Source organism: Chinchilla lanigera, unplaced genomic scaffold (genome assembly GCF_000276665.1).
Source record: "Chinchilla lanigera isolate Chin_1 unplaced genomic scaffold, ChiLan1.0 scaffold00106, whole genome shotgun sequence".
Classification (NCBI taxonomy): Eukaryota; Metazoa; Chordata; class Mammalia; order Rodentia; family Chinchillidae; genus Chinchilla; species Chinchilla lanigera.
The window spans coordinates 3,974,987-3,999,523 of record NW_004955507.1 but is presented as its reverse complement, the minus strand read 5'-3'; the positions used below and the strand labels follow the sequence as shown (position 1 = coordinate 3,999,523).

General features: G+C 46.6%; 1 protein-coding gene across 3 annotated transcripts in view; it reads left to right on the top strand.

Annotated features, from left to right (window-relative positions):
• Positions 1-24,537, top strand: part of Crtac1 (cartilage acidic protein 1) — a 145,316-nt gene that overhangs the window by 62,595 nt on the left and 58,184 nt on the right. For all 3 annotated transcript variants that reach the window (XM_005407644.2, XM_005407643.2, XM_005407641.2), the window contains exon 3: positions 22,743-22,939. In XM_005407644.2, the coding sequence (XP_005407701.1) occupies positions 22,743-22,939 (197 nt within the window). The remainder of the gene's footprint in view (positions 1-22,742; positions 22,940-24,537) is intronic.

The window sequence follows — 24,537 nt, the reverse complement described above, 5'->3', positions numbered from 1 at the left end:
CTCTCCACAACCCAAGTTGTTACTGAATTAAACATCGAAACAAACAACAATCAATAGCCTAATAATATTATACTTTGAAATGTGTCCCTTAATAATGACTGTGAAGCTGTTTGAGGGAGGAATGAGTCTGTATGCACACTAAATGGTGATCTATGTTAATTCTGTTACAGCTGTTAGTTTTGAAAAATGGCTGTGAATGTTTCTTACCAATGCAACGTCCTGCTTACTGTGGATCAGAAACTTCTCCTAGGAAGTGAGCCACTCCTCATCTTCCTCGGGAAGAGTACTTCAGAGCCACTTATCTGCTCTTCCCTTGCTCTTGCCTGCATTGTTGACTTAGAAGCTAGATAGAGAGATGCAGCCCTGACCCTCGTGACCTGAGGCCCATATACAGATGGACACAGGTACAGAAGGAAATTGCAAGTCTGAGTGTTACATATCCAGGGACAGGGATTTGCTTGGTTTCTGAGCAATGACTGACATTCCACAGCTTTCTGAAAATAGTGAAGGACAAAAACTGTCTTCTGGGATCTTGTATTCTAAAAATGACACCACCAAAGAGGATAGATGTAAAGAAGACTCAAGCAGTAAGTAGGTATGGAAATTAACCAGTTGTCTTTAAAATCAGACTGTAGCCTTGGGTAGCTGTTTATCCCACAGGAAAGCGTGAGATCAGTGCCTGGAGCACTGGGTGTCTGCCTGAAGTCAGAATTCTCTTCTTTGGCCATCATTCCCTCAGGAGAAGAATAAGAAGAAATTCGTTTTGTGCTTGGTTTAGTATCATAAGGCCCTTTAGTAGTCAATAATTTCTGCAAGATCGTGTGTGTTATTCGGTCTATTTCCTATGCCCTCCAACCCAAGACCCTGACTGGTTATGTAGGTTTTCTAATGCCATTGACATTATTTTGGTTGATTTTTGGAAACAAAAATTATATTGAAAAAGTTTAAATATATACAAATTGGCTAAATAGTTTAATTAACTGCCTGTAATTTTGGTGGACTTTTAATGACATTTTCCCCCCAAGTACTAATGTTTTGAAGTATCATCTTGTTGTTCTTCTTTTTTTCCTTTATTTTCCTTTCTTCTTTCTTTCTTTCACTTTACTTTTATTTTTAAGTGGGCATTGAACCCAGGGCCTTCACACCAAGCTACATACCTAAATTTTTTTTTTTTCTTTTTGAGACAGGGTCTTCACTAAGTCACTATGGTAAGTTGCCCAGGCTGGGCTTGAACTTGTTTGAAGTTATAAAGGTTGAGAAAGAGGATTGGGGCTATAAGTTGCCAGTGAAAGAAAGAAGGTAGAAATTACACCTTCCATTGACCTCCATCTTCTCCACAAGGACCTGTGTAGGCAAAACCAATATCTTCTAAGGGAAGCACAGCCCAAGGCAGGTGAGCTACACTTGTGGTCATCTGAAATAAAATTACAAGACAAGATGCAGCTGTGACCTGTGATGATCTAGAGAAATGAGGCAGTCGGGGAAGAGAAAAAGGCAAATTATTTCAAATTGGAAAATTAAAGAACAGTGGTTTCAAACAAATGGCTTACAAAATTTTAGGGCACCCTGTGATGCTCACCGGTAGCTAGGACTGGCTGCCTAAGAATAAGGTATACGCAACCACCCTGCTTCTCTGCAAGGAGGCATTTGGCACGTGTGTTGGCAGAATGCTGTAGACATTTATTTTTACTTTAGTGAGGCAGTTTACAGTGTCCCCATACTTGATTGTATTGAATATGTTAACCTATACGACAGGGTTGTCAACTTGATTAATTTGGGAGCCACCCCGGGTATTAGTAAACCACATGTCTGGGTATGTCTGGTTAGGTCGTGGAAGCATGACCTTGGGTACTATATACAATCCCTGACCCTTCCTCTCTGGTCCCTCTCTTGCCCTTCTCTGCTTCCTAACTGCCATGAACTGAGCAGTGCTCCTCTGCCGTGCCCATCCACCGTGAGGTTCCTGCCTTGGAGCCCGCTAACTATGGACTGAATCTCCCTGAAACAGTGAGCCAAATTAAACCTCTCCTCCTTTAGGCTGTGGCTGTCAGGTATTGTGTCCCAGTGACAAAAAGCTGAGTACTGCAACCTATTCACTAGAAGATCATTTTCTTAGCTAGAATCACAATCTCAAAGGTTGATTCAAGAGTGCATAGGAAGGCTACGTCCAAAGTCCTGCCTCACTGAGCCCATTTTTATAAATGACTCAGCTAAAGACTTGGAAGGGATACTAGTCAGAGCTGTATTGTAAAGGACAAACTAAGACCAGAGATGGATGAATAAGGTCTCAGCACTTGGAAAGGAAAGGTTTATTAAGTGAGCAGTTACTTTACATTAGATGCTTTACCTGTATATGCAGAGAGACCATCATGAAAATGTACCGGCTTGTGTTCTACATTTCGAAGTAGGTTCCCCATTTGACTTGCAGGATATTAGTGGTGAGATGATGGCCTTTCCTTAGTGCAGAGAAAGTTACAAATATGCAAGACTACTGACAATAAGAGCTACAATTTATTGAATATTTGCTATGTGCCAAACAAATGAAGCAGGCTATGCAGAAAGGAGTTACAAGAGACCTAAGACTGCTATCCTTTTAAACATCTACATGCAAGGTTGGCCTGTGGCTGTTGTCTGAGATCTTGGGCTTGGGATGGTTCCCAGCATCCCCAGAATGGACGTAATTAGTTCGCTATACCTAAACTGTTAATACAGATGATGTGGTTTATGCTGAACACCTACTTTTCATCTTGGAGCCTGGAATCTCAGTACATGCTAGGCAGAAGGTGCCTGTGGGAACAGCCCCCAGTAAAAACCCTGGGCACTGAAGTCTCTAATGAGCTTTCCTGGTAGACAACACTTCACACATATTGTCACAACTTGTTGTTGGGGAAATTAAGCACCATCTCTGTGCTACACGGGAAGAGGACTCTTGCAGACTCGCACCTGGCTACCTCCAGACCTCACCCATGTGCCTTTTCCCTTTGCTGATTTCACTTGTATCCTTTCACCACCACAAGTCTTAGCTGTGAGTATAATTATATGCTGAGTCTGTGTGGCCTCCAGATGAATCATTGAGCCTAGGAGTTGTCTTGGGGACTCTTGAGCCACAGACATTTGAGGCTCATTATATCATATATTTCTTATGGTCATTTTGCACTTACAACCCAACTCCCAAGGCTTTTGTAATAGCTTGCTGATCTTTTACATCCAGTACTAATGGAGGCTTCTCCAGCAGAACAGAGAGTCCTGCTGACCTTAAGGTTCCAGAGTCTCCCAGTCTCACCTCATTGTCTTCTGGAATGAAAATAAAGTACCAAGCAGACCACCCAAAGCAGCAGATGTACAGTGGTCCCCTATATGTTTTTTGAGACAGGGTCTCACTGTGTAATGCAAGCTGGCCTTGAACTTGCTTACGCAGTCCAGGCTGGCCTCAAACTCATGGCAACCCTCCTGCCTCTGCCTCCCAAGTGCTAGGATTATAGGCATGTGCCACCACATCTGACAGGAGTCCCTATTTTTCAGGGCCTGTGGAATTTATTCCTGTTATTTTCATCTCAGTGGATCCTCTCTGTCTGCCTTTCTTTCTTGTTATCTGCCTCCTGCAAGGCAAGTGGTTGTATTTTCTGGCACAGAAGATGTGGGCTATCCAGGGCTTAGGCACACGTGTTGGCTGTCACCTTGTCTGCCAGATAAAAATGAATATGCTCCAGAATCCAGAATGTGCAACACCAAAGGTGAACCCTAATGTAACCTGGGCCCTGGGTAGTGTGCTGTGTCAGTGTAGGTTCAGCATCGTAGCAAGTACACCACTCTGTGTGATGTTCCTGAGGGAGGGGGAGCAAAGGCATCAGGAAATTTCTGTCCTTCCTGCTCAATCTTGCTAAAAATGCTCTTAAAAACTAAAATCTATTAATTTTTTTAAAAAGACATGCTCTAGTTCTCCAAGTATGGTTTAAGGTATAGATTAAGGTAGCAAGTCTTAAAAGAGTGACTAATTTTCAACATTCCCCTATTGCTTTCTCCATTAAATGCACTGAAATGTCTTTGAAAAAGAAGAAATTGTCCCCTTTCTTTTGCCAACTGGCATGTGATGGGCTCATCTTCTCCCCTAGCCTGAGAAGGTACAGAATGCCCAGTTCTGTACTGAAACTGCATCCTTCACCTTAGAAGCCCTGAGGCTGAGGGAACCCGAGGCTTACTGTGAAATTGCCCCGTAGTGGGTATCCTGTTTCCCCCAGTGAATCCACTTTCCCACTACAGCTGCAACAGGACCTGGCAAGGGATGGAGATGCAAAGAATGAAAAGAATTCCCATCTACAGCCATGGAGGGTGGTACTGGACAAGGTGAGGCCCTCAGAGGACCTGCTCTAGTACCCCCAAATTCAAACCCACCCAACTGACAGGAAGTTGCAATTTGTGTTAATGAATGTCATTGCCACTTCCAGTTTCTAAACCTCCCCCATACCATCTCTCCCCTACAAACTGTCAGTTGTCTTTGACATCCCACAAACCTTAAACTCAGCCTTCTAGGGGTGACAGATCTATTGCATTCCAATATAATAGACACAGACAACTCCAGGGGACAGTCCCCACTGTGTGCATCTACCTTCAGAAGACTGAGTACGGAAGACAGCCAGGTGATGGAAAAGGCAAGAAGAAAATGGGTACAAACATGAGCTCCAGAATCCTGTAGGCCCAGATTTGAACTGAGTTCTGCTGCTTTTTAGCTGTGCAACCTCAGGCAAATTACTTCATTTTGCTGAGCCTTGGTTTCTTCATCAGTAAAATGAAACAAATAATAGTTTTTGCCTTACAGAGCCTGAAGATTAAATGAGATAATTCAGCTGAAGGGCACATGGCTCACTGAAACCCTCACTAAATATCAGCTGCTGCTGCTGCTGCTATAGTTGCTGATACTGCTTGGGCTGTTAGGACCAAATCTGCTTCCTTGGGGCCATAGTAAAGTATGTGCCTTTTAATATTACCCCTCTACCCACCTCATTCTGTTACCTCTCTCTGCTTGTTCTAATGCGTCTACTGTCACCCCTTCTTAGAGAAACCCCCAAAACCAGACACAGCCTCATCCCAAAGTCTTTTCCAAGCCTTGCTTTCTCTCCTCCAAAGAAATGAGGAAGTGCTCTGCTTCTCAGTGTACACCTCCCAGAGCTGTCCATGCCCCTGATGCATCCAGGTGAGATCATTGCTGCCCCTCAGGTACCTTGAGTCTAGGTCCTCTGAAGCTTTAACTTTGAGAGCCATAGCTGCAGCCTTTTGTGATATAGAAAAGAATGGGCCCAAAGGAATTGTTTGTTTTTGTTTTACTGTTGTTTGTGGTAAGATTTTGTTTTATTTTGCTGTATATAACATTTATGTTTAATGATAAGGACCTTGTTAATAATAAAGCTGCCCAAGAGCAGGTAGTGTGTGTTCTTCTCAAGAACAGTGATCCAGAGCAGGAGACAGTGTGCTGGATGGAGAGTACCACCTCCACAGAACATGCAAATCTCACCCTGAACTGTGCACTGTCACTCTACGGCTAAATGACCTTTGAGAAGATGCTTAAGCTCCTACACCTCATCTATAAAAATGGATAATAGGTTCATTTGGGGGAACGTGAGAACATGCATAGAAAGTTCTTAGCCCAGTGCCTGGCAAGCAGTAAGCAGTTAATATACGCTAAACTGTCATGATGCATCTAGAATTCAATCAGAATATGTACTCAAAGCAGCTGTCTGAGAATATATGGAAGAGTTTGGTGTCAGCCTGCCTCCTGGAGCACATGTGTTTCATTTGGTTTGAAAGCAAGGGTAATTGTGGGCCTTTAACAGAAGTAGGTCTACTCCTTTTGCTATTTATAGTAGGCAACTCTTTTCAGTGAGTTGTGCCCAGCCACTGAGGCTTCAGGTTCCTTCTCCAAGGTTATATGGAAGTCCAGAAGTAAGGCCAGGTGTGGTAGTGCATGCCTGTAGTCCCAGCATTTGGGAGGCTGAGGCAGGAGACTCACTTTGAGATCAAGGCCAGCCTGGGCTCCGTAGTGAGTTCAAAGTCAGCCTAAACTACACAGCAAGACCCTGCTTCAAAAAAAAAAGTGGGCAAGTAAATCTGTACAGTTTTCAAAGATATTGAGAAAGTCCTACATCTATTATGGAACCCAAACTGTCATAGCAGTCTCTTTGGAATCCTATCTGAGACAATGGCTGCACCTCAAATAGATCTCCATGTACCCATGCATGGGGTATGAATGCTTTGGGTGCTATATAAATGCCAGTGCCCTCATGGGTGAGCTGAGAAGCGTGGCATTGCATGTCATGGCTCTAGGCTGCCAGCATCTCCTGTGGAAGCTCAGTGAGGGAAACAACTGGACCCACCTGCTCTTGGTTAACATTTTCACTTTCCAGAAGCCTGGTGCTGAAAACCAGGGGAACTGAGCACCAGAAGACTGCATAGCCCATGAAAACAACTACTCTCTCCTGAGTGTATTTTAAGCACTATGGGTGCACTAACCCATTCAGTTCCCACAAGAGCCCTTTGTGGTAGGTACTATTAATATTTCCTTTGCACAGATGAGAACCATGATGCTCAGAGAGTTTAGGCAACTTGCCCAAGAACAGCCTAGTGAGATTTGATGGCAGCTGTGTCTGACTTCAGAGATGGGGCTCCTGCTCAGACAATACCCATTTAACCCTTCGGAACAACATGCAAATCTTATGAAGCACCCTCATGTAGAAATCCAGCCACAGTGGAGCCTGCTGTGGTTGAAGAGGGCTGAGAATTTCTTATCTTCTCTCTCTTTTCCTCATGTCCATGGGGACTCTGGGGACCACTGGGCTCCACAGGACACAGTCCAGAAATTCAGAAGGATTCTGTTTTCTCTGTGAAAGGGAACACAAATGCAGGCTTGTCAGGGTTTTTGGGAAGATTAAATGAGTTGATGCAAGTGACACATTTAATATCCGCCCAGGTACTATCATTTTTAACCTAACTCATACGTTTTCTGGAAAAATAAGTGTTCATCCAGAGCAAGGTATAGTGGTTAGTGGCTCCCGAAGTCTATGTCCATGTTCTTGGCCATGGAACCTGTATATCTTACCATATATGGTTAAAGATGTAAGAAGTTGGTGGGCTTGCAAAGACTATCTTGAAGTGACATGGCCACAAGCCAAGCAACTCCTGCAACCACCAGAATCTGTGAGACACAAATCACACATCCTCCCTAGAGCCTCAGGAAGGAGTGCAACTTTGCTGGTCTCTTAATTTCAGATTTCTGGCCTCCAGAATAGAGGAAAGCACATTTGTGTGTTGGGCCACATAATATTTTATTATGGCAGCCAGGAGACCCAGGCAGGGTCTTGGCCTCAGTGTGGCCCGAGCCCTCATGCTATAGATGGGACTTGCCTTACACAAAGACAAAAGTGTTGGGCAAGTGCCTGACCCTTGGAATAATGCATGAATGTGCCCACCTAATTCCTGCACCCAGGTGCACAGGGTCTGGCAGGAATGTGCCCTTTGGAGACCCCTCAGGGGGCAGAAGCTTGGTTACAGCTCAAGTTTCCCTTTCCTCCTGAATCACAGCTCCAGCAATCACAACGGCAAGTCAGTTATTTGTAACACCCAGATTGTCATTTCTGACAACGGGTCCACATTTATCTGTTGAGTCTAATGATCGTGCGGACAGGAGCCTTATTTGTGCTGTCACATTCCCCTTTATCAACATCCACATCCAGGCCTGTAGGGGACTCTCCAGACGAGCAATAATACCTCCTAGACACTGACTGTGCTTGCCACGTGTCCTCCTCCGAAGCTTTACTTCAGTATCAGCCTTTTCCAGGCAAGAGGAGCTGAGCTGAGCTGAGCTGAGCTAAGCTGAGCTAAGTCTGTGCTGCCACAAAGAGACCAAGAGGCTCTTGAGGGCCCAGGTCCAGCATGTCCTTCTGTGTTCCTCAGCTGCAAAGATGTCCCTCCCAAGGCAACTGCACAGCTATCAAGCCATAGACACTTCTCCAAGACAGCCATCTGGCTCTGATTTTTTCAGCTCTGCCTCCTGAGAATTTGCCAGAGGAACAATGTAAAGAAGCAGTCACTGTTTTTTTAGCCACTACACCTTCTGAGAGGGTATCACGTGCTCACTCTGCACCCACTAGTATAATTTGGAGAAAGCTTTGCCAAAAGGAATCCCTGGGCCAGTTAAAATAATAAGTTAGCTTATGAGTAGGAGAAAAAGAAGGCATTAGGGGGCAGGGGGAATTAGAAATTCTATTCTGAGGAACCAAATTCGGGGCTCAGCCTTGTCGCTTTGCAGCTGTTTGACTTGGACACATGATTAACCACTGGCCTTTGTTTTGCATTTAAGATGAGGGAGATAAATAATGATCCTACTAGATTGCTGAGAGGATTAAGCCATCAGTGTGGGTAAACCATAAAGTACTGTGAGAACTGCAGTTCACAAAGATGGAAGCGAATGCTCTATCCTTATTTAACTGTGTTTTGAATCCTGAGGTCAGGGCCAGGTAGCCCAACATAGACACTGTTCCATTAAAGGACCACTTTTGGGGGTCTGCTCCCTTGTAGCTATTTATCCAGGCTGCAAATCATCAGAGACCTCCAGCCCAACTGCTATCACCACTGCCCCATCTCAGCTTGATGCACATTGAATTTCAAAAGATGCTGCCTAGTTTCTTTTATCTCCAAAAGAGTACTATGGTTTGAGTCTGCCTCTTTCTAAAGGAACTAAGAACATACATCATAAAAAAAGAATCCTTGTTCTGCCATCCCTAAGGACTGAGTGCTTGCAGATGCCAAGGTTTGATTGGACCTCTTCTGGCCCATGTGCGGGGAGCTAAACTTGGGCAGAGCTGCAGAGGGACAGCCCAGCTGGTCCTTGGAAGAGCTGGTGGGCACTGCAAGAAAGAGAGGGTTTCTGGGAAAAGCTCAGGAAATAAGTGCTGGGCTTCTCTCTGTTCAGAGCAGGACACTAAAATAGCTGAGCCTGCGCTGGGCTCCTCCCAATGGCTCACAAGAATATGGAGTTCCTAGGAATGAGAATCTCCCTAGCATCAATAGGAGGATCAGGAAGAATGAGGACACAAACCTGCCCTCAGGGAAGACATATATTCACAAGTGTGGAAGGAGAATTAAATGTATTGTGAATTAATCAATAATATCCTCATAGGGTATTCGTACCACAGCTTGTTCTCATCATGTTCAACTATACTGATGTCGTTAAAAACCCCTAAATGGCAGGGGTGAGCTCCATCTATATATTTTCATATTAGACTTAGACTATTATGTATTAGCTTGTCCTTAATTGGTCATGAGATAGGAAGGACCTGGGATGGGTCTCACATTTTGATGAATGTGAAAACCACCTTGGAGTTTGTTTGGAATGCTTATTTCTGAACTGTGATTCAGTAGGTTGGGTGGTCCTGGGAGACTGCAATTTTAGCCAGCTTCCCAGGAATTTTGGATGTAAGTGGTCTATAAATGCTCTTTCAGTGCTTCTGAAACCTTGAGGTACACGTGAATCCCCCAGCCTTGAAAATGGAGATTCTGATTCAGAGGTCTAGGATGGGGCCTAAAATTTTGCATTTTTAGCATAGTCCCAATGATGCCAACCACCAGTCCCTACCCTACACTCTCTATAACAAGAATCCACTCACTACTCTTCCTGCATTTGGAATGGGCGAGCTCTAGCAAGGGCTTTGCTCTACATGGTTGATTCAAACCAGAAAGTGTCTGCTGACCTGATATCTTAGATTATAGTCATATCCATTTGTAATTAACATAACTTTATTTTAACTGCCAGTTAGGTAGGTGATTTTTATGCAGCAAGCACTTTAAAGAAATAAATGTCTAGGTCCAATTTGGTACTTTCTCAGTAACACTTAATACATTTCCTGTCCCTAAACTGTAATGCACATTTGCTCCCACAGCCAGATTCTGATTAGTGTTAAATCATGGCTAAGGGAATTGAATCTAGCTTGGCAAGAAAGACCCTTCTGAATGAACGCCTTTCGTAGTTGGCAGCTCTGTATTTTTTTACAGCAAGAGTCTCTTCTAGAACTATTTCCTTCCAATCAAAATAAAGAGTTGAATTCATCAGTTAACACTCCATAGCAACTAGAAGGCTTTTGCTGCTTCCTCCAGCCATTATTTCTCCGAACACAGCCAGGCATACCCCATTAGCTGCAGCATGAGAGAGAACTCCAGAAAAAACTTGATTTCCCCATCGGGATGAGAGAGCCAGGGAGAGTAGGAAGTAGAGTCCAATAAGCAGAACAGTTTGTGCACAAGATACAAACAGCATATGTGAAGATACTGGCGAAGGGAGACAGAGTCCAACACAGTGTGGCCCTTGTGTCTTGATAGGCATAGAGGACTTGAACAGCAACATATATTAGAAATTCCAAGCAAATAATCATCATGGGGGAATTTTATTGTCATGAAGAGGGCCTCGCCACTCAGCTAGAATCTGCCCCAGGACCATGGTTGGACGGAGCCTGGGCCAGAAGGGCAGCTTTCTCTGGTCTGAAGAAGGCCATCTCTATTCCCCATGGAGCTGTAACCAGCCTGAGCCTACCTGGCCCTTGTCTTTGCATGACAGCCCTGACCTTTGCCAGTCAAGTCCTGTCTGCCCTCTGCCCCTCAGAGTCTGTCACTTGTGTCTAGTATGCTGTGTCTCCCTGCTTGTCCAACCCAGACATCAGACCAGGCTGGCTCACAGCTGCCTCCTGTACATCTCCAGCCAATCCTGAGCCTCAGATTTCCTTCCTGCTGGAGAAAACCACAGCTGCCTGCTGACCAGGCCCTCAACAAATTACCATTGTCTCCCTTTATCAAGGCATCCCTGAGGCTCAGTGGGCCTATCATTCAGCTCCTGTCGAACTGGCCAGAAAAGGTTGGGCTCCCAGAGGGTCCACACAGCTGCCTGTGCTGCAGACAATAGCCATATAAACTCGTGTGTGTGTGTGTGTGTGTGTGTGTGTGTGTGTGTGTGTACACATGCATACAAAGCCATGGTTTACGTATGTTATTTCATTTGACCTTGAGGTATAGCAAATATTATTAGTACCACATTATAGATGAAGAAACTGGATCCCAGTAAATATGAGCAGTTTGCTTTATCAAACACTGTGTTTGGGCTAGAGGAATAAAATATAGTCCAGAACTCTGTGGAGCTCAGTCTCCTGTGCTCAAGGCTACTCAGGTAATAATAGTAATTCATTCTTTCAGAAATATTTATTGAGTCCCCATTATATGTCAGGCACTGAATATGTAAGAGAAGGGACACAGACTTCTAACTAGTATTTACTGAGAATTTACTCTGTCCCAAACACCGTACTATCCACCTTACAGGTATGATTTTCATCCTCAGCATGGGAGCTGACATAGGCATCCTCACTGTACAAGTCAGGAAACAGCTTTGCATGGGCTGGGTACGTGTCTGAGAGTAGCCACACAGCTGGGGAGTTTAAGTTCTCAGGCTCTGCCCTAGGTATTCTCCCTCCTGACATGAGTGCTTCAACACAAAGCTGTTCACCTCTCAGCCTGCACATGCCAACTCCCAGTCCAGTGCTGTCTCTGCTGCTCTCTGTTGCCCAGGCCCCTCAGAACCCTGAGACCTCACTCTGAAGAGCAGAGGATTTTACCACCTTTCCCCAGCTGGATCTGTAGGGCTTGCCTCCCCAGCTTGCTTCCCTGGGGCACCCTTGCCTGTGTTCCACCTCTGCCTGTGCCTTCCTGTCCATGTGGACTCCTTGGCCTCACTGCTCCATTCCCAGTCAGTCTTCTTTATGGGACCAAGTTCCCACCCCACCCACTGCAGTTCACCATTCCTCCAGGAGACCCAACTTCACCAGAGGAAACAGCCGGGCCATGCACACGCCCACCAGCTGCTACTCCATCTTCTTCAAGATGTGATTCCCACACCCTCCTCTCAAATAAGAACCTCACCCATCACCTATGAGAAGACTTTCGGATATCACTTTCTAGTTGCTGTCTTCACCTTCGTCCATCCTGGCTTCCTTCCCTCTTAATTCCAGGTCTAACCCATCGCTAGTACTTGACACCCTGTCCCCTCTTCTTCTTCCCCCACATCTCGCCCAGGTACCCTGAGAATCCCCCATCCCTTCTAGGTCCTGGATCACCTCTTTCCTCTTGCCCACACACATGCACAGGCTCCAGAGCTGTGTGAAACTGTAACCTATAGCCCCTGGCCATGTCCTAAGCCTTTCTAACCCCTTTTTGTCCACAGTGAATTCTTTGCATGCTGCCCAAAGCAGTCTCTAAGGAATCAGCCTCCCTGAAGGTCATCCCTGGTTTCCAACTAGGCAAACACACCTGCCTTCCCAAGTCCTCAGAAGCACTTGTCCCTGCAGCTTCCCTTCTCATTGTAATGCTTGCATTTTTGATTTTGTGCTTTCTTTACTGTACTCTGTTTTAGAAAGCATTTTCCTTACAGAAAATTACTAAGTTAGCTTGGAAGAGCTTTTGGGGATAGCTTAGCGAAATCTCATGGAACCCAATTTTCATTATTCTACACTAATGTTTCAGTTCTCGCCCTTGGCCAGTCCTTCATGCCCGCAGTCATCAGACAATGCTCTCCAAAACAGTACTTTGATATGATGGTACACCCTGATCAGAACCCTTCAATCACTCCCCATTTCCTACCAATTAAAATCTGAGATCTTACTTTATACACCATGTCCTCAACAACGTTAGCTGCCATGCAGTTTTCCAATTTGCTTTCCAGGATTTCCCACTGTTGTCCAGTGCACATCTCCATGTTGTCTAGCTAGCGCATCCTCACTCCTGAGCATGCTTTTCTATTCCCCAATCTGCTTCTTAGATCACATCATTTCTTTTGTGAATGCCTGCCTGTACATATCTTATTGAAATCCTCCAACTTCTAGATCAAATGTACCTTCTTTTTTGAGATGTACCTCAGTAAACATGACCTCTCCTATCTTTGAACACTTGGGAGTTAGAGATTCTTATTTTCCCTACAAGGCTGAGGCTTTCTGAGCAGAGAATCAGATCATATGCTGCATGTATCCATCGCAGTACCTAGCAGTGAGACATGCCTAGGCATGGGGTCCCCGGAGGATGATATGAAGTCAGTGAGTGACTTATCTTTTTTAAAGAAAAGTGAAACATTCACTGGCTACTTGCCCACCGTTTTGCCCCTCAGTTGGCCTACATCACCTAAAGAGGGAACAACAGCTTTTCAAATGGCAGCTTCTAGGTAGTTAGAGCATGCTGGAAGGAAAGTTTGAGTAGAGATTTAAAGTTTTCTGTGACCAAGCAGCCAGTCATTTGCCTGAGTCCACAGCAGGCCTGAGGTTGAAAAGCAGGCCCCTTTCCAGAATATAGTTAGTCAGTTGCCCCACATTCACTATTACCCTTTTCTTGGGCTTCTGAGGGGAATGCAGTGACCTTGAAATATGTCTAAAGACACCAGGACTGGTAGAGCCAGGGAAGCACTGCCTCTCTCGGTAGGCCTGGCGAGGGCGTCTCCAGAACACAGACTAAATGTGTCATTGTCATCAAGAGACATATCTCTCACCCTTCCAGACACTTGCTTTCCTGAAGATGCTACAGGGCTCCTACTTGAAGTCTGTCAGCCATAGTGTCCCAGCTCCTGGCTCTCGGATAGACATGTGATGCAAACTGGGCCAATCCGAGATCGGAACTGGGCGGCTCTTCATATTGAAACTGGATAAAGAAGCATTTTCCACTCAAGCTGAGGCTAGATCTCAAGGCTGGGATGTTACCACTGTTGAAGCCTTGTGCAGAAGGATGGTGTGAGAGGATGAGGCCAACGGGTAGAAAAAAGAGAGGGACAACTTTTTGGCTGAGAACTCTCATGCCAGTCATCCCAAAGACCTAGCTATACCCTTGATATTCCCGCAGTTTGGACATCTGAGCCAAGAAATTTCTCAACTGGTTCAGGATGAATGTCACTTACAACCAAGAAATCCTAATTAACACAGCTTTCATCTGTATCTGGAATCCCTCTTTTGACAGTTTATGGAATCCTGCTTCCCTGTATCTCTCTTTCCCTGGAAAAATGCATTGAAGCATAGTCACTGTCTATATCATCATCATCATCATCATCGTCGTCATCACCACCAAATATAAATGAGCACCTGCACTTTCCTGGCATTATCTTACATCTGGCGAGGGATAGAGTTGCCTATGATGGTCTCTGTCTTCTGGGTGCTTCTGTGCTCATCGAAATATAAGAAATTCCAAGGGCACAGAGCACATGCTGAGCACAGATCTTTTTTAGAACAAGACATAAATCAATCAGTCTGTGTGGAGTTTTTACAGAACACAGACACTTATCACTGCAGATTATTCTGACCTTTTAGTACCAAACATCCACCCCCTAGGACAAAAGGTTTTTCTCCTTCATCTTAAAGTTACTTTCTTCAGTACAGCATTCTATTTGTGGGGTCTTTCTCACCCTGGACAGCTCCTAAATCAAGATCAAATCTGATTACTGCTCCCCCACCCTCACCACCGCTGGGATGCCCTTTTTAACCTTATTCACTTCCTTCCCCTGGGTGATCTCTTACCAGAGTCTTCATCACACTTGGAATCCTCCCATTACCAAACCTCCACTCCTTTAAAAGAAATACCTGACCTCCAGATAGACCCTAGTCTACTATACAATCTGGAAATCTCTTGTTTGAATGCCTTCCCATATGTTTTCTGGTCCTATTGCACTTCAGTGGCTTTCAAAGAATTAAATACATAAAAAGGAAAAAATTATACACATCTTCAAAGAAATAATCTATACTTACAGTTATGCATTCAAAATGGAAAACAGATATGGATTAAAAAAGAAAGAAGAAAAGGGAAGAACAGAAAGACAACATGTCTGTAATCCCTGTATTTCTTACTGCCCTTCCATCTCAGGCTCTGCACAGACCCTCTGCTATTCTGAGATCCAACAGCAACTCAACTAGCTTTTTCTGCCTCTTCCCCTTAGGCCTAAGATAATAGGCTTTCATTATCTGCTTTCTTTTTTAAAAACTTAGTGGCTTTAAAATAATTTATTATTCTTTATATTCTGTAGGTCAGTGCCCAGCTGGGCAGTTCTTCTGCTCCACATGACGTCAGCTGGTGGCCCAGCTGCAGCATGGTTGGGCTGAGCTGCAAGCTCTAAGACTTTGCTTCCATATGTGATGCCTTGGTGTTCTTCCACAGGGCTAGCTTGGCCTTCTCCCTACATGGCTGTCTCAGAGTAGTCCTATTTCTTACAAAGTGATTGATCTTCCCAAGAGACCTCTTAAAGCTATGCCAAGTACTGGCCCAGCATCACTTCCACCATATGCTGCCAGTCAGGGCAAGTCACAAAGCAAGCCAAGTTTCAAGGGGAAGAGCAATAGACCACTTTTTGGTGGGTGCAGTAACATGTCCAGAGAGAGAAAAAGAGAAATGATGATGGCCTTTTTAGTGACCACCTGCCACATCCTTTTTACCACTAATTAAAGGACTCATGTACTTGCTCATTTCTAAGCCTTAAATGTGGCCGTCTGATCCCCAGAGAGGCCATCTATAGGACACTATTCTCATCTTGAGCAATACTTCTCACTCTCATTTTTCCTTTCCCAAAAGATACCTTGCTTCACAATCTCCATCCTAAAGCCTAATATCTTCTTTACATTCAACCTTCACTCTCCCTGAAATACTTGTTTTAAAAAAACAGTATATTCCCAACTATTGACCTCAAATCAATTTTTACTAATTTTTTTGTTTTGATATGATAAAGACCCTTTAAAACTTGTAATTACTCAAAATATAAGGCTGACAGCCCTTTAGACCAGTGGTTGGCATCTTCAACCAGCTAGTAAGAGCCAGCTAGTAAAGATTTTCAGCTTCTGAGCCATGCAGTCTCCACTGCAACTACTGAAATCATCTATCACAAAACAGCTATAGATGATATGTAAATAAGTGAGCAGGTCCATGTTCCGGTAGAACCTTATTTATAGAAATGAGCAGCAGGCCATTTTGATTCTCAAGCCATAGTTTGCCGATTCCTGGTTTACAGCATGGGATAAGTTTATTTTTCAATTTAGTTTACCTAATAACTGTTTGACTTTCAAAAAGTCACTTTTCTCTAAAACTTATTTTTTGTTAATTTATAAAATGAAGGTATTGACGTGACCGAAAATAAAATACCTTCTTTTGCTTATCGTTATGAACGCAACGCATCTTAAAAATCTTTAGAGGAGATGGCCAAAGTAAGCACAAATTAGAGTTGCTTTTTTCTGATAATAGCTCTGAGTTCTGCTGACATTTTGTGACTTTGAGTCTTTCCATGGCCGTGGGTCTCTCCGTTTGTCCCTATGGACCCGCAGATCCCCTCTCCCACTTCCATGCATCTGTCTTCCTATATGGATCTGTCTCTTTCCCTGCTCCTTCTTTTCTCCTTCTCCTCCCAGCCTCTGTCTCTCTCCCCATGTGTGTTTCTCTGTTTATAGGCTCACTGTCGCTCATTCCCATCTTTGTATATTCTGCGTGTGTCTATCTTGCATTCTTTATACATACACACATTTATCTCCTCTTTCTACCCTGCCCCTCTCCCCTGACTAGAATATCAGGCTGATACATGTTTTTTATTTTCTTTTTTCAATGAAAAAGTTCCCTGTTCTTAATTTTCAAAGTAGATATCATAAGCTATATGTCTTTCAAGTCTAAAAACAAGTTTCTATTTAGTAAAATGAGATATCATATGTTAATTACATAGCATGGTGTCTGTATATAGTGACTAAGCAAGGAATACATCCTTTATCTGGCTTCTTCTTATGGGACAGCCTAAATTATTTTTTTACACAGATCAACTATTGTAAATAGAAAAAAGTTGGTTTTCTTTATCTATATGTAACATTTGGTTATGTTCTCTCACCCTTCCCTAGGACACCAGCTCTCCACATCGTCTTTGTCATTGCTCTATTTGTGTATATGTTTGGAGAATTAGTGAAATGGGAGGATCAAAGACCAGTCAGGAGAGGGTGGCACAGTGCATCTTTTATTCAACTGCCCAGGGCCATCTTGTACCTTCCTTCTCTTCTGTCCACTCTACAAGTATCTATGGAGCACTCACTGCACCTGGATAGTGAGGAGACAGAAGTGCACAACAGACAGTCCCTGTCTCTTGAAGCTTAGGGTTTCCTGGGAGAAACAGGCACTAAGAAGTGAGCTATTAGGAAACTGTAGGGGGATGGAATACCAAACAAGAAGATCTCTCCAAGGAGATGCCTTTTAAGATGATACCTAAGAGATGAGAAGGCACCAGCTGTGAGGCTAAGCAGGAGGGAAGTGCAGGGAGAGTGTGCTGGGCAGAGAGAGGCATCCTGCAAGAAAGCCCTAGGCTGAGAACATGCCTGCTGGATCATTAGGGTCCAGAGAAACCCTCAGGCTGGGAGGTTGGTGAGAGGGGACCAGATCCCACCAGGCACCCAGACAAAGAGTGGTACCCAGTCTGGGTTGCATTCCAACACCATGAAACACACCAAAGTGTTCAAGGCTGGAAGATGGTATGATCTGACTTATGTGTTCTGATGCTTCTGGCTATTGTGGGGGGAGAGTGTACTGGTAGAGCAAGTACAAAAACAGAGGGAGGCTTCCCAGAGAGGATGGCAGTCTGGGAAAAGAAAAGATCTGAAATATTTTCAGAGGTAGAAACGACAGGATGGGCTGATGAATTAGATGTGAAGGCAAGAAGGAGGGAGCACCCAGCTCATGCCAGGCTTCTGGCTTTAGGACCTGGGTGCCCATTTGGGGGAGGACAGGGCAGAGAAATCAATAATTCCATTTTGGTCATGTTCCATCAGAGACGGCTGGGGGACGTGTGAGGGGAGATGTCAGGGAGGCAGGTAAATATATGAGTCTGAGCTTGGGTTGGAGATATAAATTTGGAGGCTGTCAGTCATGGAAGTGGATATTATTGGCTAGTGAAAGGGGAAAGAGGGAAGAGAAGAAGGCCCAGGGCCAGGCTGGGAAACCCCAACATTAAGAGAATGGAGAGAGGAGGAAAAACCTGCAACAAGGAAAAGGAGAGGAATCAAGAGAGAGAAAAATCAGATGGGTGGCTTCATAAAATCCAGAAAGGAAAGTGTCTTAGAGGTAGTGGAGGGTGGAAGTAGTGCCAGGTACATGTGAGAGAGAAAAGATGATGAACAGAACAGACCACTCTAGCTGTGGCCACATAAGAGCCACTGATGACAGTGGTGAGAGTGGCTTTGGAGGAGCTGGAGGCAGAAAGTGAATTAGGGTGGGAAATCAGAATCAGTTTGCAAGGACAACTTTTTTGAGAAGTCTGGTTATAAAGGGAAATAAAGAAATATACCACTGTGCACAGTGGCACACACCTGTAGTCTCAGCTCATTGAGAGGCTGAGGCAGGAGGATCACAATTTGAGGCCAGCCTAGGCAGCTTAGAAAGAACCTGTCTCAAAATAAAATAAAAAGGACTTAGGATATAGCTCAGTGGTATAGCACCCCTGAGTTCAAGCCCCATTACTGCCCAAAAGAATTGAAAAAGAGAAAAATGTACCTGCAAAGGATGAGCTACTAAAGGTGGGATATTTAGGGATGAGAAATACTGAAGTGTGCTTGGAAACTAAAATGATCACTAGAGAGTGAGAGGTAATGGCTCAGGTTTGTTGTGTTTTTTTAAATGATGAGAACTTATAATTGTGTAATTCTTCACAGTTTACCAAGTGTTGTCCCACACACTCTCGCACTTAATCCTCACAATCCTCCTGTCAGGGATGTGGCAGCCCCCAAGCTACAGAGGGTTTCAGGGAAGGAAACGGAAGTTAAAGGAATTGAGTGACAAGCCCAAGGTCAGAGCCCGGACCTGGCAGGGTTGCCCACCCACCCCCACTGGCCCATCCTTTGATATCAGAAGCCAAAGCTGCCTTTCAAGAACACAGGATCTTGTTCCACTTCCTGGCCCATTTAACTGTGCTTCAAAGCCTTCTGGATTTCTATAGTGCCTGACAATCTCCGGCAGGTATCAGGGAAAATGTGCAGCTCACATCCGGGTCCCCAGCTCTCTGGGTGGGACTGACACCACAGAGCGACTGAGAGCAAGACATCCCAACTGCGCATCTGCACACATGCAAAGTGGGGACCCTAGCAGGACCCCCGTCCTGGGACTGCCACGAGGGTCAAATGAGTTCGAGGGTGTGAAGTGCTCGGCACAGGGCCTGGCACGCGGGGACTGCTCTCTCCCTTTCCTGCTCTTGCATCTGACATTTGTGGAGCCCCTTCTCCTGCCATGTGTTGCTCTAGGCACAGCACATGCACAGACAGCCCCCGCATGCTTCTTGGGAGCCGGTGCTGTCTTTAATGAGAGAAGAGATGCTCGGGCACAAACACCTCTGCCCTGGCAGGAGCAAGCAAGGTGCAGACACTGCGGGTGTCCAGAGGAGAGAAGGTCGCACCCAGGCAGGGCGGGCTTCACAGGAGGCTGGGACTGTGGGGAGAACACTCCCTGCTGGAGAGGTGCAGCAGCCGAGCAGAGATACGGGCACAGCCGGAAAGGGCAGAGGCAGTCCCGGGGAGTATGAGGAAGCAAAGGGGAGTGTCAGCTCCCTGGAGAAGAGGGAGGGCATGAGGCTGGTTCTGTGGAGGGAAGATAGTGTGTGGCTTTGGGCATTGGTCCAGCAGACACAGCTAAGGCCAGCCAGTGAGAAGGAAAGACTGGCAACTCCAAGCACTGCCCTCTGGCCCTGCCTGGGTCTGGTCAAGAACCCTGCCTGGGATCTGCTGGGCTGGCTTTATGCCTGCCGCCCCTAGGGGAGCCATGTGGGGCCGGGGAGAAGAGGATAAAACATCAGTCTTCATCCCACACCACCATGGAGGTCTGCAGAGGCCTCTGCACATGCTCACTCAGTAACAGATCAAAGAATCTGATCAGCCCAGCAACCTCAAGGGGCCTGCTGGAACTAGCACCCCATATTCTTCTGAGAAGAAATGAGCCAGGGCCATCGTTTCCCTGGGGCCACTACCAGGGATGCAAGGACCCTGTGTGTACCCCAGCCACCCAGATTCAGGGCAACAGGACTTGCCTTCAGAACAGGTGGAGGCTATGGTCCCTCCCCACCCACTGGGAGCTGACTCCAGGGGCTGAGGCAAGAAGGCAAAGAAGGCTATCAGTGTTGGACTTTATACAGTGGAGGCTATGACCGGGATGTTTGCTTGCTCTGCTTATCTTGAAAGACAACAGAGCTTAGACCCACAGAGCTCCTCAGCCAATGGCTTTTGCATCTCAGCTCTGGAACCCCTTGCTCTACATGCTAAAGATTGTGGTACATCAAATAAAATGAGAGTGGAGGCCAGAGACACAGCCCCACATCCACACTTGTCCGTGCATTTTGTGACCTCATCTCGTCCATCTCTCTCATGTTACGGAAGAGAAACCTAGAGCCTAGAGAGGGGAAATAACCAGCCCAAGGCCACCAGCCTAATCTTTGGCAGAGCTAGAAAGAGCTTTAAGAGCAAAGAGGTTAAAAAATGCTTTGTAAACTCTAAAGTGTTGTCAAAATGTAAGGTTATTTCTGCCACTTATATGAAGTTCTCAGGAATTTCTCATGGTTGGTACTTTGGGGGAAACTTACAGGAAAAACATGCAAAGGACTGAGTGTTGAAATCATAGGCAGTATGGAAGGTACCCAGGATTTGGACCCTGGAGACATAGAGGCCTGGCGGTGCCACTTACGGACCATGTAACCTTGAACCTCATCATGCCTCAGTTCCTTTTCTAGAAAATACCTTACCTACTTTGTTTCTGGGATTGTGCAGGGCTCAAGCAAGACAATGAACAAAAGTACTTTCAAGAAAAATAAGACGGCTATGAGCAGTCCTCTTATGAGGTAGGCACAGGAGTGCTGGAAGAACAGAGGGCCCAAGGCTTCAAGACCAGAGTTCAGCACTCGCTAAGCAGTTCCTGTGCTGAGGGCTGGAGCCAGCTGCTGACAGTGCTGGAACCCAAGTGTTCTGTCTCTGTGCCTAGACACGGCTGCAAAGATAACACCGTGCCCTTGATGCACAGCCCTCAGACATACTTCGTCAAGGTGCTAAGGCGCGGCCTTCCGTCACCTTATGCTGACTCAGCCCCAGGGAGCGCCATCTCTCCTTCCCCACACGATGGATGCCAAAAGGCACCCGGCCAGCTGCCCTACAGCCCCCAAACTTCACTGGCTTCTGCATTTTGGTGACAAAGGAGAGGGCCAGCTTGGCTCTGTTTCAGGAAAGAAAAAAGTAATTTCTCTCAAAGACCTGGGAGAGCTCTTTTCACCTCCCCAGGTGTTCTCTGCCAGCACTTGAACTTCACTCAGGATGGGCATATTCAACTCAAAGCCCAGGCAAGCAGCCAGGGACTGTATGCATGGAAGTGGCTGGGTTCCTTCTCTTCAAAGGCTGCTGCTCCCAGGAGGCGGGAGGCCTCCAGACATTCCTGGCCATGCTGCGTGTGGGGTGACCTTGGACACCCTGCTCTCCTGTCAGACCCTTGCTTTCTCCAGGTGGAATGGCAAAGGGAAGACATCTGCCATGGAACATCTATGCCCTTAGGACTCAGGGAAGTGCTCCAAGGTTTTACTCATTCAGTCTTTCCTCAAATATTTGTTGAGCACTTATTCTAGGCAAGGTACTGGTGGACAAAATGGACCAAAAGTTCTGTCCTTTCAGCACTGATGTTCCAACAGAACCAATAGAGAAGGAAGAGACAAATGAGCAGATGATAGGGGGCAGAAGCTGTGGGGAGGAGATCAAGGGAGAGAGATCCGGGAGGAAGAAAGAGTCCAGGGGTGGCAGTTGCAGGTGGGGAGTGTGGTCAAGGAAAGCCTCACTGAAGTGGAGCAAATGAGCAGGAGGTGAAGGGGAGCCAGCAGTGTGGCTGTCTGGAGCAACAGCATCCTGGACAGAGGGAATAGCAGGTGCAAAGTCCCAGAGGCAGAGACAGGCCTGGAGCTTCTGATGGGCACGGGAGAGAACTGGGAGTGCTGGCAGGGGGGATGAGAGGCAGCTTCATCTTTGAGTTCCTCAGGAAAAGAGATCAGCAGGGCTGTCTGGTAACCTTGGCTGTTTTCATTCTCTGGCCCAAGATGCTAGCTCCACAGGACTACTTACACACTGGGTCTTCCTGTGTTCCAAACCTCGGCCCCTTTGGGGCTCACACTGGGATCTCAGGTGAGCAGAAAGAGCCTGGGTTCAGATCCTGCACTTGATGCTCTCTGTCACCTTGGGAAAGGCACCCAACTTTTCTGGGCCTCAGTTTCCCTGATCAAGCTCATCACTTGCCTCGTCTATAACATGGATTAATACCACAGCCTCCTTGCCAAGCTCCTTAGTGGGTGTTAGTTTTAAATGAACAAGGTCATAAATGTGACCATGACTTTTACATTGAAATGTCCAAGCTAAATACCTGGGAGTCTTTCATTTTCTTCAATCAAGCTCTTAGTAAGGGGGTTGCCACTGGCTGCCCACCCCCCTCTGTCACCCCTTCCCCTTGTATATGTCCCATGTGATTCCAGTGGATTCTCACCTTGTGTGGGTCCATATCTAATCCAAGGACATTCAGCAGACACCCAGGGACCCCAGAGGCAAGGCTCCCCTGGAGCTGAATTTTTGAACTGTGAAGGAACTCCAGCCCCTTGCTCTGTCTCTCTGGTGGGCGGGTGGGGCCTAGCTGTGCCTTTCCAACGTCTCCTCATCATCCCCCTCCAGGTACAATGGTCCTAACCTGGTTCTGAAGTATGACCAGGCCAAGAAGCGGCTGGTGAACATTGCTGTAGATGAGCGCAGCTCACCCTACTATGCGCTACGGGACCGGCAGGGCAATGCCATCGGGGTCACAGCCTGCGACATTGACGGGGATGGCCGAGAGGAGATCTACTTCCTCAACACAAACAACGCCTTCTCAGGTAGGGCCGGAGGCCTCATGCCTCTTCCTGCTTCCGCCTTCCTCCTCCCAAAACCAATTGTGGAGAAGACCCTTGGGACGCTGGTGCAGCCTCAAGCTACTGTCACTGGCACAGTCTGCACTTCCACTAGGATCTGCCTGTGTTCAGCGGAGAGCCCCATGGTGATCTCATCTTCTCTGTGGTGAAGCCTGGGCCAAGGTGGAGTGGTATGAGCAGAAGAGACCAGTTCTCTCTCTCCCTGGGCACCTTCAGCACCTCCCAATCTGAGCAACACCCCACTCTCCTATCTCTCTGGCCCATTCCACTGCTCCTGTCATGGTCCATGCCCCTTGTCCCTGTTCCCGAGTCACTGCTGTAGCCAACAGATGTCCCTAGAATCACCCTCCACACTGCGCTAGGAGGCCTTTCTCAAATGCTTGGAAATCCTTAAACCCCAAGAGCTGGTTTCTGAGCTCACATATTCATCCCCCACATTCTTGCCTCTCACCTACCACATGCCAGGCAGAGGGCCCATGTGACAGGGAGGTGATGAGGACAAACAGGAAAGCAGACCTTGATTCCATGGTGCGTTTTCCAGAGCTACTCAAGATGCGGTGTGTATCCAGGTTAGCTGGAGTGTGTGCAGAAGCAGACTCTGGTTCTTCAGGTCTGGGGGTCCGAGAGCCTGCATTTCTGACACCATCTGGGCCTGAAGAGAAGCTGCTGATCCAGGAGCCACACTCTTGAGTAGCAAGGTTCTAGTGCTGAGGGATAAGTGAGCAAAACTAATGCCTAGAAAGCTAAGTAACAGTGAAGTCGTAACAGCTAATACTTAAGGCACACCTACTATGTGCCAGCTCTTGACCTCAGCACTCAATCTCACGTAAGTCTCACAACAGCTCAGTTAGGAAGGTACTGATAGTTCCACTGTGGAGTTGAGGAAACTGAGGCATCAAGGCATCAAATTGCCCAAGACCTTGCAGCTTGTAAGTCCCAAGATTCAAACACTGGGGCCCGTCTGGATCCAACCTTTGAATTAAGACACTCTATGGTTCTCTTACTCCTGTGTCCTTCAGGTTGGGGGCACTTGGTGTTTCAGGAGCTGGGGACTGTCCCCTTGGAGCTGCATCAAGGTGGCTCCTCATCCTTGACGCTACATTTCCTCAGGCCTGACTAGGGCCTACTAGAGTCAAGTCCACTCCTATGGGGCTGTGCCATCTGTGGGGAAGTTCTGGGTCATGGCATCCCCTGGGAGGTGCAGGCTGGACGTGCACTGGACCCTGACAGAGGGCAGCAGCCTCTTGGGTTGGCTCTGGATGCGACCTCATGATTCTGGCCTATGCAAACAGGGTCCTGGACCCTCCAACCTCCGGGAGGCTGACAAGTACCAGTTCTTGGAGACCCTGCCCCTGCTCCCTGTTATCCCCAACACGTACATGCTGGCTTTCCCCTGGGCCACAGTGCTGCCTCTACTGGCTGTCGGGCCCAAGCCAGGGCTCAGCCCCCAGGCTGCCCTTGGTGTTGAGCTCTGCCAGTTGCGTGAATGGAGGGGAAGAGGTTGGGACCTGTGCCAGGGGCAACAGTGGGCGGTGTTGGCTGGCTGGCTGGCTGCCAACCCT